Below are 19,785 nucleotides of genomic sequence, written 5' to 3' on the forward strand. Positions count from 1 at the left end.
GTCACCAATGCTTACAATAAAGCACCAACGCGATGGTGCGGACAGTGGGAAAGACCATTCTGAATTCCAGATCAGGTAAGGGAGTTGTGCATACATTAAAACCACATTCATTTAAAGGCTGTAAAAAATGGTTTAACTTCCTGCTGTTCTGCTTTCTCTTTAGTTTACCATCAGCTTTGGTCAACATCTACCATGAAAGGTTATAAAGAGACTCCCAAAAACACCAGATGGTAAGTCATCTCTCATTCATCTGTCCCATAATCCATAATATAATGCTAGGAGCGTCACTCTGTCCGAAGCCTTTATAGACTGAACAAGCGCGACGCGCCTGCGCAGTCTGGACCCCACAGAGTTACGCATCCGGGGATGAGGATTGTGGCCCAGGAGGGTTGTGGCGCCGGAATTGGCGCTTACGCAGTGTGCACTTTGCTGCGCCATTTTTAGACTGAATCTATATATAAAATACGTCAGCGGAGCAATCTAGCCACTTTCTACTGAATATATATAGAAAATACGTCAGCGCAGCAAGCCAGTGACTTTTTACTGTACATGACAGAATGGAGGCGCAGAAAGGGAGCAGCACATGACAGAATGGGGGCGCAGGATGGGAGCAGCACATTACCGAATGGTGGCGCAGGATGGGAGCAGCACAATACAGGATGGGGGTGCAGGATGGGAGCAGCACATGACAGAATGGGGGCGCAGGATGGGAGCAGCACATGACAGAATGGGGGCGCAGGATGGGAGCAGCACATGACAGAATGGGGGCGCAGGATGGGAGCAGCACATTACCGAATGGTGGCGCGGGATGGGAGCAGCACAATACAGGATGGGGATGCAGGATGGGAGCAGCACATGACAGAATGGGGGCGCAGGATGGGAGCAGCAAATGGCAGGATGGGGGTGCAGGATGGGAGCAGCACATGACAGAATGGGGCGCAGGATGGGAGCAGCACATACCAGGATGGAGACCATATACCAATATAATTGCTGCCACCCGCGCGTAGAACGGGTTCAATAGCTAGTATGAATATAACATGTAACATAGAATTAATTGTTTTCACTTTTTTTTGTAGAGGAAATGTCTAAGTCTGGAGAACAACTAGGAGTTAGATCAGAATGACTTGTATCATGCATGTAAGTAGATATTAGAATTTGCTTTCTTTTATTTTCCAGCTGATTAGTAACTTTTTTTTTTACTAGGAGTCAATTGATGTGGGGTAATATTTTGTCATAATTTCTTCAAAGAAATCTGCATCATTTTGAAGATTGGAAAAAAAATCACCTAATCTTTTTACTGTTCTGGTCTCTCTGTAGTTTACCATCAGCTTTGGTCACCATCTCATCAAACGTGAAGAGCTATGAGCACGGATATCCCCAAAACACCAGATGGTATGTCATCTCTCATTCTCTTTGTCCTATAACATGTATATTACATGTAAAATGAAAAATAATTTGTATTTCTCATTTTTGTAGAAGGAAGGTCCAAGTCTGGAGAACATTGAGGAAGTAGGTGAGAATAACCTGTACTTCTTGTAAGTAGGTATCAGAATTATTTTTTAGTCTCCAGCCCATTAATATTTACTTTTTAATACGAATCTATGGATGTGATGTAATATCTTGTGTGCTCTTCACAGAAATCTCCATTATTTTGAAGACTGGAAATAAAATCTTCCTTTATTTCCATACTGTTCTGGTCTGGTTTTAGCTTACCAACAGCTTTGGTCAACATCTCACCAAGCATGAAAGGCTATGAACAGAGATTTCCCAAAAACATTGGATGATAAGTTGTCTACCATTACGCCTCCATCCCATAATAAGTAGATATTAGATTTAGCTTTCTTTTAGTCTCCAGCTCATTTGTATTTACTTTGTTATTCGGAATCCATTGATGTGATGTAATAATGTGACTTCTTCTCTTTACAGAAATCTGCAGAAGTTACAGATCATTTCCCGAAATGATCCACAGATTCATCTGCTTTGTAGAGATACTGATTCCATCATGTGCAGTGACCCTGATAACAGCTGCAACCCCAGACTATCATGTTGTCATATATTCCATTAATTACAAAATATTACTAAAATAAATAATATTTACCATCTCTAGGTCTGGTTGTGACTTTACTGCATAGAATTATCACATAACTTTAGAACAGAGGTAAAGTACCTCCGGCCTGCAACATCAATTACTCTGGCCACTGGGCAGATTCATGGGGACCGCAGTGTTTGGGATATTTATATACAAGGGAGTGTGATGTCCCCCACACCTGACAGCACACTGGGACTGGGATACTGTCAGGGGCTGACTGGCAAATTTTAGCGTGGGGGGCAAACACAAAGCACTGGCCCAGGAGTGGTGGTCCATCTTTATGTTAAGGAGTCTAAGGTCTCACATACCATTCAGCATGAGTATTGCGCATCCGAGGTGCAACTGATAAGAAACCATTTCATACATACTAAACTTAAATGGCCTTTTTAGTAGAGTTGAGCGAATTTTTCAAAATTCAGTTCCGATTATGATCAGCGGCAAATATTGTATTTGCAATATTCTCCGACCGTCATTGGAGCCAATGGGCATAGAAATAACCGAATATGTTGTACCAGTATGCAGGGCCGGCCCTGAGCAGGCAGAGGGCCCACTCGCCGTCGGGGACACTGGCACGCTATAGTGCCGGCCCCCGCGAGTGGACCCCCCGCCTGCTCCGGGCCCCGGCACTTACTTACCTCTCCCGGTTCCAGCGCTGCAGCGTCTTCCATCCTCTGACTGTGACGTTCAGGTCAGAGGGCGCGATGACATCACCACTGCGCGCCCTCTGCCTGAGCAGTCGCTGCACAGAGAGCAGGAAGACGCCGATGCTGAGGAGTCCAGAGCAGAGCAGCGACAAGCAATAAGAGGTGAGTATTTCATTTTTTTTATATTTGGAGCAATATATGGGGACCATCAGAAGGGGCCCATATATGGAGCATTATATGGGACTAATTCTATATGGAGCAGTATATGGGGCCAATTACATATGGAGCAGTATATGGGGCCAATAATATACGAAGCATCTTATGGGACTAATTATATATGGAGCATTTTATATGGCCAATTATATATGGAGCATTATATGGGGCCAATTATTTTTGGAGCATTATATGGGCCCATTCTGTATGGAGCAATATATGGGACTCAGTATACTGTATGGGGCCGATCATATACTGTATGGAGAATTATATGTGGCTCACTATTATGTATGGAGTATTATAGGGGGTCAATTCCGTATGGAGCAATATATGCGGCTCATTATGTATGGAGCACTCTGTGGTGCCCATTATACTGTATGGAGCATTATATGGGGCTCATTATTCTGTATAGAGGACTATGTGGTGCCAATTATACAGTATGGAGCACTATATGGGGCCACTTTACTGTATGGGGCAATATACGGGGCTCATTATTCTGTATAGAGGACTATACTGTCCGGTTTCTGAGCTAATGTAGAATGTACAATAGATATCACTCATGTAATGTAAGAAATAAGTGAAATCTTTGGCATTGTACTATACCTATATTTCTCTGCCGTATCGGTGCATTATGAATTGTGGTATGTGTTAAAGGGGCCCACTGGGACTCTTTCGCCCAGGGCCCATGAAAACATGGAGTCGGCCCTGCCAGTATGGCACGAATATGGCAAATTCAGATTTGGTGATCGATTCCGAACATATTCACTCAACTCTACTTATTAGCATCCGTACAGTAAAGTGTTCCACACAACAAATGCTACCTGAGATGCCAGCCTAAACCTGTTATGTCTATAATCACATGCCTCCTTGCAGGAACACTCCAGTGTGCACAGCCACATAGTGTAAGATTGATATACAGACATGACAAATGCCTAAGACACTTTAGTTTTATATGTGCACTGAATCCGCTAATTAACAATTCATCAAAGTATTTTTTGTACAATTCTTGCATAATACAGTCAGAAAATTTGTGCAAATCTCGAACTTATTAAAAAAAACGTTGTGGCTTTTGCCATTTTCACCCAGTGTTAGGGCTCATACTCACCTGTGATAAACTCGGATGAGTCTTTCATGTTAATACCCGGCGCTGCTGCCGGCACTCAGATCGGAGCGTGCGGCCGCATAGGCATACATGCAGCCGCACGCTCCTCTCCTCGCAGGTGAGTATGAGCCCTTAGCCAGATACACCAAAGTAGGAAGAACATGGGAGGCATGTCGTATGCCGAAGCCCGTCAGCCTAATTCTTCAAAAGTTACAACAATTTAGTGGCCTAACTTAAGCCAGAAATGTACACTTTTGGCAAGGCGCACACCAGTGATAAGATGTGCCTAATTCATTAAGTGCGCCTCTTAATGAATCTTACACCTGCACTGCCAACATTAGAGGGATGGTCCGGTACCTATAATGTCCTTTGCAAACTTCTATCCTTACACCCTAACTGCTTTGTAATGAGCTTTATTACACAACACCCTACACTTCTCCCCACTAGTGATGAGCGAGCATAGTATCTTGGGCTTGCTCATAGATTATGATTGTGTCCCCGTAGCTGCATGATTTGTGGCTGTTAGACAACCTAAACACATGCAGGGGTTGCCTGTTTGTTAGGGAATCCCCACATGTATTCAGGCTGTCTAGCAGCCGCAAAAAATGCAGCTACGTGGACACAAACATAATCTACGAGCATGCCCAAGATACTCAGAGACATGTTCGCTCATCACTACTCTCTACCTATCTAATCTCTAAGGGTATGTTTCCACTGTCCGGATTTCTTCAGTTTTTGCTGCGGATTGGACGCTGCGTACAGCAGCAGCGTCCAATCCGGAGTGTCCAGATGTTACAGCATAGTGGAGGGGATTTTATGAAATCCCATCTCCACTATGCGTGCAGGGCTGCATCCGGCAGCCCTGCATAACCGGACATGCGGCGCGTCTTTATAGACCGCAGCATGTCTATTTATCTTGTGGAGACGCTCAGTCTCCGCAAGATAAATAACACAGTCTATGAATACGATGAGGTGATTCCGCATTTGTTCAATGAACACATCCGGAATTACCGTGCGTACAACAGTGGGCGGCGCTTTGGGTGGAGTGGGGTCCCCGCTGCGTCCAAAGGTCAGGGATTCCTGACTGCGCAAACATAGCCTGACTGCAGAAAAACACTCTTAACCTACAGCTATGGGAATTATCTGCATATTAATAGTGTTACTAATCTGCCCAGTGCCCACACTTAGGCTACTTTCACACATAAGTGTTTTGGCGTCAGGAACAATCCGGCGAATTTTGAAAAAAACGGATCTGGCAACAATTGCCACCGGATCAGTTTTTTTCTCATACACTTGTATTAGCGATGGATTGCGACGGATGGCTTAGGATCCCGGATCACCTAGAAGGATCCGGCAAAAAAAACCCCAGATCTGTCGCATCAGTTTTTCACAATTTGCGACAGATCCGTTTTTTTCAACAGTTGACGGATTGTGCCTGAAAGCAAAAACCTGATGTGTGAAAGTAGCCTTAGCCGAACACTGTGTGGGAGAAAATTATTTTTTTTTCCCCTCCAGCGTTCGGGTTTCAGTCACGGGGTGGGAGAAGCGCCGGCGCGGGTTCAGTCACCGCTCTGAGTATACAGAGTGATGGCACAGGTCACCACGTACACTCATACACACACAGGTCACCACGTACACACTCATGTCACAACGTACACACTCATACACACACAGGTTACCACGTACACACTCATGTCACAACGTATACACTCATACACACACAGGTTACCACGTACACACTCATGTCACAACGTATACACTCATACACACACAGGTCACCACGTACACTCATACACACACAGGTCACCACGTACACTCATCCACACACAGGTCACCACGTACACTCATACACACACAGGTCTCCACATACACACTCATGTCACAACGTATACACTCATACACACTCAGGTCACCACGTACACTCATACACACACAGGTCTCCACGTACACACTCATGTCACAACGTACACACACAGATCACCACGTACACACTCATACACACAGGTCACAACGCACACACTCATGTCACAACGTATACACTCATACACACACAGGTCACCACGTACACTCATACACACACAGGTCTCCACATACACACTCGTGTCACAACATACAAACTCATACACACACAGGTCACCACGTACACACTCATACACACACAGGTCACCACGTACACAGTTATGTCACCACGTACACACTCATACACACACAGGTCACCACGTACACACTCATTTCATAACATACACAAACAGATCACCACGTACACACTCATACACACACAGGTCACCACGTACACACTCATGTCACAACGTATACACTCATACACACACAGGTCACTACGTACACTCATACACACACAGATCTTCACATACACACTCCTGTCACAACGTATACACTCATACACACACAGGTCACTACGTACACTCATACACACACAGGTCTCCACGTACCCACTCATGTCACAACGTATACACTCATACACACACAGGTCACCACGTACACACTCATGTCACAACGTATACACTCATACACACTCAGGTCACCACGTACACTCATACACACACAGGTCTCCACGTACACACTCATGTCACAACGTACACAAACAGATCACCACGTACACATTCATACACACACAGGTCACCACGTACACACTTATGTCACAACGTATACACTCATACACACACAGGTCACCACGTGCACACTCATGTCACAACGTATACACTCATACACACAGGTCACCACGTACACACTCATGTCACAACGTATACACTCATACACACACAGGTCACCACATACACACTCATGTCACAACGTATACACTCATACACACAGGTAAACACGTACACTCATACACACACAGGTCACCACGTACACACTCATGTCACAACGTATACACTCATACACACTCAGGTCACCACGTACACTCATACACACTCATGTCACAACGTACACACACAGATCACCACGTATACACTCATACACACACAGGTCACCACGTACACACTCATGTCACAACGTATACACTCATACACACTCAGGTCACCACGTACACACTCATGTCACAACGTACACACACAGATCACCACGTACACACTCATACACACACAGGTCACCACGTACACACTCATGTCACAACGTATACACTCATACACACACAGGTCACCACGTACACTCATACACACACCGGTCATTACGTACACACTCATGTCACAACGTATACACTCATACACACTCAGATCACCACGTACACTCATACACACACAGGTCTCCACGTACACACTCATGTCACAACGTATACACTCATACACACTCAGGTTACCACGTACACTCATACACACACAGGTCACCACGTACACACTCATGTCCCAAAGTACACACACAGATCACCACGTACACACTCATACACACACAGGTCACTACGTACACAGTCATGTCACCACGTACACACTCATACACACACAGGTCACCACGTACACACTCAGGTCACCGCATACACACACAGGTCACCACGTACCCACTCATACACACAAATCACCATGTACACACTCATACACACACAGGTCACCACGTACCCACTCATGTCACCATATATACACACTGATACATACGTCACCACATACACACACAGGTCACCATGCACACACTCATACACACCCACATCACCACGTACACATTCACACCCACATCACCACATACACACGCATGTCACTATGTACACACTCATACACACAGGTCACCACGCACACATATCACCACGTACATGGTTGCGAATATACACAGTTCGCACACACAGACGCACATGTACACATATCACCACATATACTCACACATTTTACCACATATACGGATACACACTTCACCAATAACACGCATGTACACATACACATGTCACCACGCACACAAACATACAAAGGAATACACTGAATTGTGGACTTGAGACTGCATTTAATCACACAGAATGAGACATCCAGAAAATTCCACTCCTATTTCTGCCTGCCCCACAGATATGTACCCCAATAGCTCCCCTCGAGCTGAGTTTCAATCATGCATCCCCCAAACAACTAAGAATCAAAGAGACACCTTACCAGAAGCCTCCATGATTGCCTGCAGCTACTCACACTTCTGCATGAAGGTTTTTACACATGGTGTGTGGGGCAGCCGGCGCCTCCTCAGCAGGGCTGCACTGTCTGCATCCTGCTCTCCGATTGGTAAGGGAGCACACACTGAGCAGGAAAAATACAGTACAGCCTCTAGGGACGGCTTTTCCACCAATCAGAGAGCTGGAAGGACATTGCACCCTTGAGTGACCTCTGCTCCACCAATCAGCATGATGCTGCTTGTTGGGAAGAGCATATAAAGGTACAGTGCGGCTTCTAAAGTAATATTTGGCTGAACGGCCCAAAGCTGCAACTAGGAGACCAGCCCAGGGGGCAATTGCCCCTCTGCCCCATGGCCCATCCCGCCCCTGTACATAGCTGTGCAATACACTACGTAGCTGTGCAATACACTATGTGACTGTGTTATATACTATGTGGCTGTGCAGTATACTATGTGGCTCTACAATATACTACGTGGCTATGTTATATACTACGTGGCTGTGTTATATACTACATACCTCTGCTATATACTACGTACGCTGTGTTACATACTACGTAGCTCTCTTATATACTACGTAGCTATGTTATATACTACGTCGGTTGTGTTATATACTACGTCACTGTGCAATATAGTACGTAGCCTGTGCTATATACTACCTACATATTCTAGAATACCCGATACGTTAGAATCGGGCCACCATCTAGTTATGTATATTTGTCTATGCAAACCTGACAAAAAAACACTAACAAACATGAAAAGTCGCTTGAGAAATGTAAGTTTATTAGTTCACGTAACCTTTTTTGCCATGGGTTTTTCCATGTAGAAAACATGCAGTATTTTATAGTAGGAGCAGAATGAATGAGATTTTTAAAATCTCATTCACACAATGCTTTTTTTCCCTTGCATTTTTTTGAACTGCGGTTGATTTTTTAGAGTTTTTTCAGAGCTTTTGTTGAATTTTTTATACATTAGATTGAATGAATATAAAAAATGCATAAAAAAACCTGTATCAAAAACATGTGACATACAAGTATATGCAGCATATTACCTGCGAACACAGTCTATTTTTCAGATTGAGAAAAATGCTGCAAAAAATGCAGTGTGCAAACATACGCTTACGCTCTGGAAACTGGGCACCCGTTGGGCACTATGAAGTCTATTTACCTATTAAACCATTTTAAACATGGCCATTTCTAACAATGTGACCTAAAGGGAAAGATTTATGAATTGGCAGAGCATGTGACATATATGCCAACTTAGGCTACATTCACACTAGCGTTGTTTGCTGTACGTCGCAATGCGTCCTTTTGGAGAAAAAACGCATCCTGCAAATGTGCCCACAGGATGCGTTTTTTCTCCATAGACTTGCATTAGCGTTGCATTGCGATGTATTGCCACACGTCGCATCAGTCGTGCGACGGAAGAGTCGTGTTTTGGCGCACCGTCGGCACAATAAAAACGTTACATGTAACTTTTTTGTGCGTCTAGTCTGCCATTTCTGACCGCGCATGTGCGGCCGCAACTCCGCCCCCTCCTCCCCAGACCTTACAATGGGGCAGCGGATGCGTTGTAAAACTGCATCCGCTGCCCCCGTTGTTCTTTTTGTTCGCAGTTTGCGCTGGTACGTCGGCCCGACACATGGCGATGGCCCCGTACCGATGCTAGTGTAAAAGTAGCCTTAGTTTTGGTGCAAAATGGAGTCAGACTTCTGGCACATTCAATTTTGGTAATTCTCCACCAATGCTTAAAAACAATTTAAATACGCACCTGTCTCACAGTTTCTGCCTGTAAATTTCGGACTACACAGACATTTGTAACTAGCCGCTATGTCTGTACAGGTCCCACCATTCAAGCAAGGCGTTGAGTAACAAGGTCTAACCTCTGAAAACAAAAACACGGAAACAGAGTTATATATACACAGGATGAGAAAAGTTGAAATCCTTATATTGAAGGATGAGGACAGAGGTAGGGAACATTTTTTTTACTTCAATACATGTACGGTATTTTGGGCTAAAATAATTTTGCATTTGAGTTTCGCTAAAACTTTTGCACAATTTGTCTTTTACAGAAATGTTGTTTCTCTGCACATTGCTGGCTGCTGAAGAAGCTGAGAATTTGTCAGGGAGCTCTTCTGACAGTTTGCTTGCAATTATTATTATTTTTATTATTATACATTTTTATAGCGCCATTTATTCCATGGCGCTTTACATGTGAATACGGGGCAAATATAGACAAATACATTAAACATGAGCAGATAACAAGGCACACGAGTACATAAGGAGGGAGGACCCTGCCCGCGAGGGCTCACAGTCTGCAATTCTTTTGTTCTGTATTTTTCTAAGCTCCTCTAAGCTGCTTCATGACCACAAAGTTCAGCTCAACTTTGATGTAGTCAATGGTCATAGCTCCGCTGAGTAAGGCAAGATAAAAGAACATCTCCCATCAGAAAGAGTTCAATGATGGATTCTCAGGTAATTGATTCTGCAGCCAGCAATACATAGCGTGACTCAAAGGCCATAGAAGCCAAATGGTACAAAATTTACAAAACCTACATGTAAAAAAAAATGTTAAAGGGAATCTGTCACCTCAATTTTGCCTTATAAACTGAGGCCACTGCCATCAGGGGCTTATCTACAGCATTCTATAATGCTGTAGATAAGCCCCCGATGTAACCTGAAAGATAAGAAAAACAGGTTATATTATACTCACCCAGGGGCGGTCCTGGTCCGATGGGAGTCGCAGTCCGGTGCCTCCCATCTTCATACGATTACATCCTCTTCTTTGCTTCCTGCGTAGGCGTACTTTTCTGACCTGTTGAGGGCAGAGCAAAGTACTGCAGTGTGCAGGTGCCGGGAAAGGTCAGAGAGACCCGGCGCCTGCGCACTGCAGTACTTTACGCTGCCCTCAACAGGTCAGAAAACTATGCCTGCGCAGGAGCAGCGACAGGAAGCAAAGAAGAGGACGTCATCATACCAGGACCGCCCCTGGGTGAGTACTGTATAATCTAATGTGTTTTTCTTATCTTTCAGGTTACATCGGGGGCTTATCTACAGCACTAAAGAATGCTGTAGATAAGCCCCTGATGCCGGTGGCCTCAGTTTATAGGGCAAAATTGAGGTGACAGATTCCCTTTAAGCCCAAAATATATGCATATAATATACTGTACAATGAGCAGCCAGTTCACACAAAATGCCAGAGACTTTCACTGGGGAGAGTACCACTGGAAACTGGGAAGTTACCATTCCCTTGGTCAACAGTGTGCGCCCTTATACCCTGGGATCACTAAATGCACTGACAGAATGTATAGGGACACGCACCATTGACCAGGGGGATGGGAACACAAAGTTCTCAATTTATTGATAAGTTTACAGGAGGAATAATAGCAGTGGTACAATGCAGGACTATGAGAAAAGATGCTCCTCAAGTGTTATCCTAAGTCTATGTGCACATGATGTGTTTTCAGGACAGGCGTACTCACAGAGTTTTTGAAGAGAAAGCCACTCTAGGAAACTGATGCTATTTTCTTGAGTCTTTTTTTGTCGTTCCTTGGGCACGATTTCAACGTTTTTGACAGCAACTTGGTTTTTTTGAGCATTTTTTGACCATAATTAAAGCATCTTTTTTACTGGTGTTTTTAGTCATTTTTTTAAACTTCATTGAGTGAAGAATGAAGAAACTGTTTTCAAGCCAATACGATGGCGACATGCTTAAGACATACCTGGGCATCTTTTAAGCCTTCCCATTGACTTCTATGTAAGAAACTTCAGAGCGGAAACTTAAAGAGGTCAAAGGACGCTCAAAAGACTGAATGTACGAACAGCAAGTCGTTTCTACACAGAAATGCATTTTCATTCTTTTGGGAGTTTAGTTAGCGCTTTTCTCAGGTGGATTTCATAGCGGAATCAGACTGAAAGCGACGGCGTGCACATATTACCCTAAGGGGAGTGCAAATTACGGAATTTTTTTCACAAACCAATATATCAATCTGTTCAGTCCTTCTTTCGGCTAAAACATGTCACCCACACACCACACTATAAATTTATGACATAATATAACTGGTTCTCTTTCTTAAACCCTGAGTTTCAAATAAGGCTACTTTCACACTAGTCCGTCGGTACGGGCCGTTGCAAACCGTCGGCCCGACGAACAGTGTGTTAATGTAGCACAACGTGGGCAGCGGATGCAGTTTTACAACGCATCTGGTGCACATTGTGAGTTCCGGGGAGGAGGGGGCGGAGTTTCGGCCACACATGCGTAGTTGAAAATGGCGGACTCGACACACAAAAAAGTTACATGTAACGTTTTTTTGTGCCGAGGGTCCACCAAAACACGACGCATCCGTCGCACGATGGATGCGACGTGTGGCCATACGTCATAATGCGTCGCTAATGCAAGTCTATGGAGAAAAAACTAATCATGCGGGCACATTTGCAGGATGCGTTTTTTTCTCCAAAACGACGCATTGTGACGTACAGCAAACAACGCTAGTGTGAAAGTAGCGTAAGGCAAATGGTGATGTGAATAAAAAAACATTATGTGAACTACGCCCAGAACTGTGAAGATATTACATAAATAAGAGAAACTTATGCAACACAGACACTGCAAATGTGAATGTTACCTGTCTCACAGTGTTTCCCTATGAAGCCCTGCCTGCACAAACAGATGTAGTGATTTCCATCCTCTTCACATGTACCACCATTGAGACACGGATCAGAGAAGCATGGCCTGATCTCTGGGCGAAAAGCAAAAAGACAACATTATAGAGGCCGATATCAACCCAAAAAAACTAGATAATTTTAGCTGTTCCTAACTGTATGCATCAGGAAAAATAACAACATGTTCAGTAAACTGCCATTTATAGTAAAAATAACACATATAAAGTCACAATTGGGGCACATTTTATGCATAATATTTAAGCCTAAAATAAAACTCTAATCATATAAAAAGATCAAGAAAATGGCACAAATTATTCCAATTAAAGATATCTTATCCTTTGCATGCATTTGTTATTTTAGTAAAAAAAAATATATATAGACATACAGTGGGGAAAATTAGTATTTGATACACGGCCAATTTTGTAGAAGACATCCTCTGTTCATAATAACAGGGGTGCCCAAACATTTACATGCTACTGTATATAAAATCATGGCCGAAAGTGTTGGCAACCTTGAAATTATTCCACAAACTGAAGTATTTCTCCCAGAAAATTATTGCAATTACACATGATTTGTTATACACATGTTTTTTTTGTGTGCGTATTAGAACACCACCAAGAAAAAAAGGCAAATTGGAAATAATTTCACACAAAACCCCAAAAATGGGCCAGACAAAATTGCTGGCACCTTTCCAAAATCGTGGGTAAACAACTTTGTTTCAAGCATGAGATGCTCGTTCAAACTCACCTGCGGCAAGTAACAGGTGTGGGCAATATGAAAATCACACCTGAAACCAGATAAAAAGTCGAGAAGTTGACTCAATCTTTGTGTGTCATTGAGTGCCACATTAAGCATGGAGAACAGAGAGTAGAAAAGAACTGTCTGAGGACTTGAGATCCAAAATTGTTCAAAAATATCAACAATCTCAAGGTTACAAGCCCATTTCCAGAGAGCTTAACGTTGCTTTGTCCACGGTGCGCAACAAAATCAAGAAGTTTACAGAAAAATGGCACTGTAGCTAATCTCCCTAGACGTGGACGGCAGAGAAAAATTGATTAAAGTTTACAACGCAGGATAGTCCACATTGTGGATAAGAGGTCCCAATCAAGTTCAATAGAAATTCAAGCTGTACTGCAGGCACAGGGTGCATCAGTATCAGCGTGAACTATCCTTCGACATTTGAATGAAATGAAATGCTATGGCAAGAGACCCGGGAAAACTGCTCACGCATAGATAAAAAAAGCTACATTGCAGTTTGCCAAGATGTAGGTGAATAAGCCAAAATCCTTTTAGGAAAGTGTCTTGTGGACACATGAGACCATGATAGAGCTTTTTGATAAAGCACATAATTCTACTGTGTACCGAAAATGAGGCCAACAAAGAATACAGTACCTACAGTCAAATGGTGGAGGTTTAAAGATGTTTTAGGGTTGTTTTGCTGCCACTCGCACTGGCTGCCTTGACTGTGTGCAAGGTATCATGAAAACTGAAGATTATCAAAGGTGTTTGGGTTGCAACTTAGTGCCCAGTGTCAGAAAGCTGGGCTTGCGTCCTAGGTCGTGGGCCTTCCAGAAGGACAATGACCTCAATAATAATTCAAGAAGCACCCAGAAATGGATGAAGCCAGCTTTCAAATATGAGAGACCTGGAGCAGTTAGCAAAAGAGTGGTCCAAAATTCCAGCTGAGAGGTGTAAGAAGCTTGTTGATAGTTACAGGAAAACATTGATTGTGGTAATTTATTCCAAAGGGTGTGCAACCAAATATTAAGTTGAAGGTGTCAACAGTTTTCTCTGGCCCATTTTGGGGGGTTTTCAGCCATGACTCCATATATAGAAACATAGAACTGAGCTCAACTGAATCTGTAGAGACTGCTATACACTAGAGAAGCTGAAGCCAAGAAGATAAATGCCCTCTTCTCCAAAAAATCCTCCAAGGTGTACTCTCAACTACAGAGTAACAGCACAAAGGCAGCAACTCCATCAATAGCAGCGACTGAACAATACTGGAGGCACATATGGGAGAAGGAAAAACACACAACACCAGTGCAATGTGGCTGCAAGATCTGAGAATGAAACACAGCAACCACCTAGAGAAAGAACCAGTCACCATTACAGAAGCAGACATCCACTAGCGGGTCAAGAACATGAAGAGCTGGACAGCACCTGGCCCAGACATGATCCACACCTACTGATGAAAAAAAATGAGAGCGGTACATGATCGCATGGCAAAGCAGATGAATCAACTGCTAGAAGCAGGCCACCACCCAGCTTGGCTAACACAAGGAAGAACAGTGCTGATCGTGAAGGATCTTCACAAAGGAACAGTTACATCCAACTACCGCCCAATAACCTACCTTACAAAAACATGGAAACTCCTGTCAGGCATCATAGCCACCAAGCTACAGAACCATATGGACCAGTACATGAATCCAGCTCAGAAAGGCATAGGGACCAACACCAGAGGCTCTAAGCATCAGCTCCTAGTAGATAGAGCAGTCGCTCAAGACTCAAGATCCAGACAGACCAATCTCAGCACAGCATGGATTGACTACAGGAAAGCCTATGACTCAATGCCACATACATGGATCTGTGAATGCTTGGCTCTCTACAGTGTCAACAGGAAATTAAGAACCTTCCTCAGAAACTCAATGGGGCTATGGAGAACAGCACTGGAAGTCAGACAACTAGCACAAGTGACCATCAAATGCAGCATATACAAAAGGTGATGCACTGTGCCCATTGCTGTTCTTCATAGATTTGAACCCCCTCTGTCAAATAATTACAGAGTCTGGCTATGGAAACAAGTTCAAGAGTGGAAGCACCATCAGCCGCCTCCTCTACATGGATGACATCAAGCTGTATGCAAAAAACGAACATCAATTCACTGATCCACCTGACAAGGATCTACAGCAAAAACATCGGGATGTCCTTCGGACTGAAGAAGTGCGGCTGGTTGGTATCAAAGAGGCAAGGTAGTCAAGACTGATGGAGTGGTATTACCAGCAGGGCACAGACATGCTAAAAGGATCTCGGCATCCCACAGGGATACGGTAACCATGATGAGGAGGCAAGGAAAGCAGCACCATCCAAATACCATCAAAGGGTATTTCAAGTCCTGAAGAGCAAGCTGAATGGGAAGAATAAAATCTACATCATCAATACATATGCCCTGCCAGTTATCAGATACCCTGCTGGCATAGTTGTGCTGGCACAAAGAAGAGATGGAAGCTGCAGATGTGAAGACATGAAAGCTCCTTACAATGCATGGAGGTCTCCACCCTAAGTCTAGCATTCAAAAATTGTATACCAACAGAAAGGAGGGTGGTTGAGGCTTGATAAGCATCCAAGCCACCATCACAGATAAAGCCAGTATCCAGGAATTCATCAGAAAAATGGCACCAAAAGATGAAATGCTGGGAGAAAGCCTAAGATAGCAACAACAACAGATCTGGAAGGAAGAACAGCGACAAGACAAGCCGCTGCATGGGATGTACCATCAACAGATAGCGGAGGTGGCTGACAGAAAGAAATCCTACCAATGGCTGGAGAAAGCTGGACTCCGAGACAGCACAGAGGCACTATTCATAGCAGCACAAGAGCAAGCACTAAGCAACAGATCCATAGAAGCAAGAATCTACAACACAAGACAAGACCCAAGGTGCAGACTATGCAAAGAAACCTCAGAAACAGTCGTACATATAGTGGCAGGATGCAAAATGCAAGCAGGAACAGCGTATACCGAACGCCACAACCAAGTAGTGGGAATTGTATACAGAAACATCTGCACAGCAAATGGGCTAAGTCCAGGTGGGAGACCCCAGAAAAAGTGATGGAGAATGAATCCTGTGGTACTTCAAGATCCAGATGGATAAGCAGGTGTTGGCTAACCAACCAGACATTGTGATAGTAGACAAGGATCAGTAGACAGCAGCAATGATAATAGATGTGGCATTGAAGAGTGACAGCAACCTCAGAAAGAAAGAATATGAGAAGCTGGAGAAATACCAGGGCCTCAAAGGAGAACTGGAGAAGATGTGGAAGGTGAAAAGTGATTCAAGTGGTGATAGGAGCACTTGGAGCAGTGACCCGCAAGTTGGAAATATGGCTATAACAGATCCCAGGAGCAACATCTGAACTCTCTATCCAGAAAAGAGCAATGCTGGGAACAATTAAGATCCTGCGCAGAACCTCGAACTCTGGTAGAGGACCCGAGAAGGGGGGGTGAGAAGGTAGTTTATATACATATATACACACAGTTGTGCTCAAAAGTTTACATACCCCGGCAGAATTTTTGCTTTCTTGGCCTTTTTTCAGAAAATATGAATGATAACACCAAAACTTTTTCTCCACACATGGTTAGTGGATGGGTGAAGCCATTTATTACCAAACTACTGTGTTTTCTCTTTTTAAATCATAATGACAACCCAAAACATCCAAATGATCCTGATCAAAAGTTCACAAACCCAGGTGATTTTGGCCTGATAACATGCACAGAAGTTGACACAAATGGGTTTGAATGGCTACTAAAGGTAACATCCTCACCTGTGACCTGTTTGCTTGTAAGCAGTGTGTGTATAAAAGCTGAGTGAGTTTCTGGGACCAGACAGACTCTTGTATCTTTCATCCATCCACTGACGTTTCTGGATTGTGAGTCATAGGGAAAGCAAAAGAATTGTCAACGGATCTACGGGAAAAGGTAGTTGAACTGTATAAAACAGAAAAGTGATATAAAAAGATATCCAAGGAATTGATACTGGCAGTCAGCAGCATTCAAACTGTGATTAACAAATAGAAAATCAGGGGCTCTGTAAAAACAAAACCACGGTCAGGTAGATCAACAAAAATGTCATCCACAACTGCCAGGAAAATTGTTCGGGAGGCAAAGAAAAACCACAAACAACATCAGCTGAAATATAGGACTCTCTAAAAACGAGCGGTGTGGCAGTTTCAAGATGAACAAAGCACTTGAAGAAAAATGGGCTGAATAGCAGAGTCGCCAGAAGAAAGCCATGACTGCACAAATGCCACAAAGTATCTTGCTTATAATATGCAATAAAAAAAATTTAAATTTTTGACCTCAACCATAAACGTTACATTTGGAGAGAGGTCAACAAGGCCTATGACGAAAGAAACACTATACCTACTGTACAGCACAGAGGTGGAGCTACAAAGGCACAGGAAACTTGGTCAAAGTTGAAGAAAAGATGAATGCAGCACATTATCAGCAAATTCTGGAGGCAAATTTGCAATCAGCCCGGAAGCTGCGCATGGGACATACTTGGACGTTCCAACATGACAATGATCCAAAACACATGGCCAAGTCAACCTGTCGGGTACAGCAGAACAAAGAGAAGGTTCTGGAGTGGCCATCTCAGTCTCCTGACCTCAATAACATTGAGCCACTCTATGGAGATCTCAAACGCGCAGCTCATGTTAGACATTCCAGGAATTTACAGGAACTGGGGACTTTGGCCAAGAAGAGGGGGCAGCTTTACCATCTGAGAGCATAAAGAACCTCATCCACAACTACCACAAAAAATTTCAAGCCGTCATTGATGTTAGAGGGGGAAACACATGGTATTAAGAAATAGGGTATGTGAACATTTAATCAGGGTCATTTGGATGTTTTGGGTTGTCATTATGATTTAAAAAAAGAAAACAAGAGTAGTTTGACAATAAATGGTTTAACCCAACCTCTAACCATGAGTGCAAAAAGTTTTGGTGGTTTCATATTCTCTAAAAAAAAAGTCCAAGAAAGCATGTATTTGTCAGCAGGCAAACTTACAAAATCAGCAAGTGATCAAATCATTATTTCCCCCACTGTGTGTGTGTATATGTAGAATGTATGTCCGCAAGGACAGGGTCCTCTCCCCTCTGTACCAGTCTGTCATTGTAAATATATTTACTGTAAACGATATCTATAACTCTGTACGTAACCCCTTTCTCATGTACAGCACCATGGAATTAATGGTGCTATATAAATAAATAATAATAATAATATATTTATAAACAGTGGGTACAGAAATTATTCAGACCCCTTTAAATTTTTAACTTTTTGTTTCATTGCAGCCATTTGGTAAATTCAAAAGTTCATTTTTTTTCTTATTAGTGTTCACTCTGCACACAATCTTGACTGAAAAAAAAAATAGAAATGTAGAAATGTTTTCAAATTTATTAAAAAAGAAAAACTGAAATATCACATGGTCATAAGTATACAGACCCTTTGCTCAATATTGAGTAGAAGCACCCTTTGAGCTAGTACAGCCATGAGTCTTTTTGGGAATGATGCAACAAGTTTTTCACACCTGGATTTGGGGATCCTCTGCCATTCTTCCTTGCAGATCCTCTCCAGTTCCGTCAGGTTGGATGGTGAACGTTGGTGGACAGCCATTTTCAGGTCTCTCCAGAGATGTTCAATTGGGTTTAGGTCAGGGCTCTGGCTGGGCCAATCAAGAAAGGTCACAGAGTTGTTCTGAAGCCACTCCTTTGTTATTTTAGCTGTGTGCTTAGGGTCATTGTCTTGCTGGAGGGTGAACCTTAGGCCAAGTCTGAAATCCAGAGCACTCTGAAAGAGGTTTTCATCCAGGATATCTCTGTACTTGGCCGCATTCATGATTCCTTCAATGACAACTAGTCGTCCTGTCCCTGCAGCTGAAAAACACCCCCATAGCATGATGCTGCCACCACCATGGTTCACTGTTGGGATTGTGTTGGGCAGGTGATGAGCAGTGCCTGGTTTTCTCCACACATACAACTTAGAATTATCACCAAAAAGGTCTATCTTTGTCTCATCAGACCAGAGAATCTTATTTCCCATAGTCTAGGAGTCCTTCATGTGTTGTTTAGCAATCTCTATGCGGGCTTTCATGTGTCTTGCACTGAGGAGAGGCTTCCGTCGGACCATTCTGCCATAAAGGCCCAACTGGTGGAGGGCTGCAGTGATAATTGACTTTGTGGAACTTTCTCCCATCTCCCAAAAAAAGA

The 19,785-nt window shown here is 43.4% G+C and overlaps 1 protein-coding gene across 7 annotated transcripts in view; it reads right to left on the bottom strand.

Annotated features, from left to right (window-relative positions):
• Window positions 1–19,785, bottom strand: part of SNED1 (sushi, nidogen and EGF like domains 1) — a 335,409-nt gene that overhangs the window by 199,009 nt on the left and 116,615 nt on the right. For 5 of the 7 annotated variants that reach the window (XM_069727726.1, XM_069727730.1, XM_069727728.1 and 2 more), the window contains exons 12-13: window positions 12,765–12,878; window positions 9,914–10,027 (exon numbers count right to left, since the gene is read on the bottom strand). In XM_069727726.1, the coding sequence (XP_069583827.1) occupies window positions 9,914–10,027; window positions 12,765–12,878 (228 nt within the window). The remainder of the gene's footprint in view (window positions 1–9,913; window positions 10,028–12,764; window positions 12,879–19,785) is intronic. The other 2 variants (XM_069727731.1, XM_069727729.1) reach the window with 1 other exon arrangement.

The sequence above is a fragment of the Ranitomeya imitator genome, chromosome 5 (assembly GCF_032444005.1).
Source record: "Ranitomeya imitator isolate aRanImi1 chromosome 5, aRanImi1.pri, whole genome shotgun sequence".
Classification (NCBI taxonomy): Eukaryota; Metazoa; Chordata; class Amphibia; order Anura; family Dendrobatidae; genus Ranitomeya; species Ranitomeya imitator.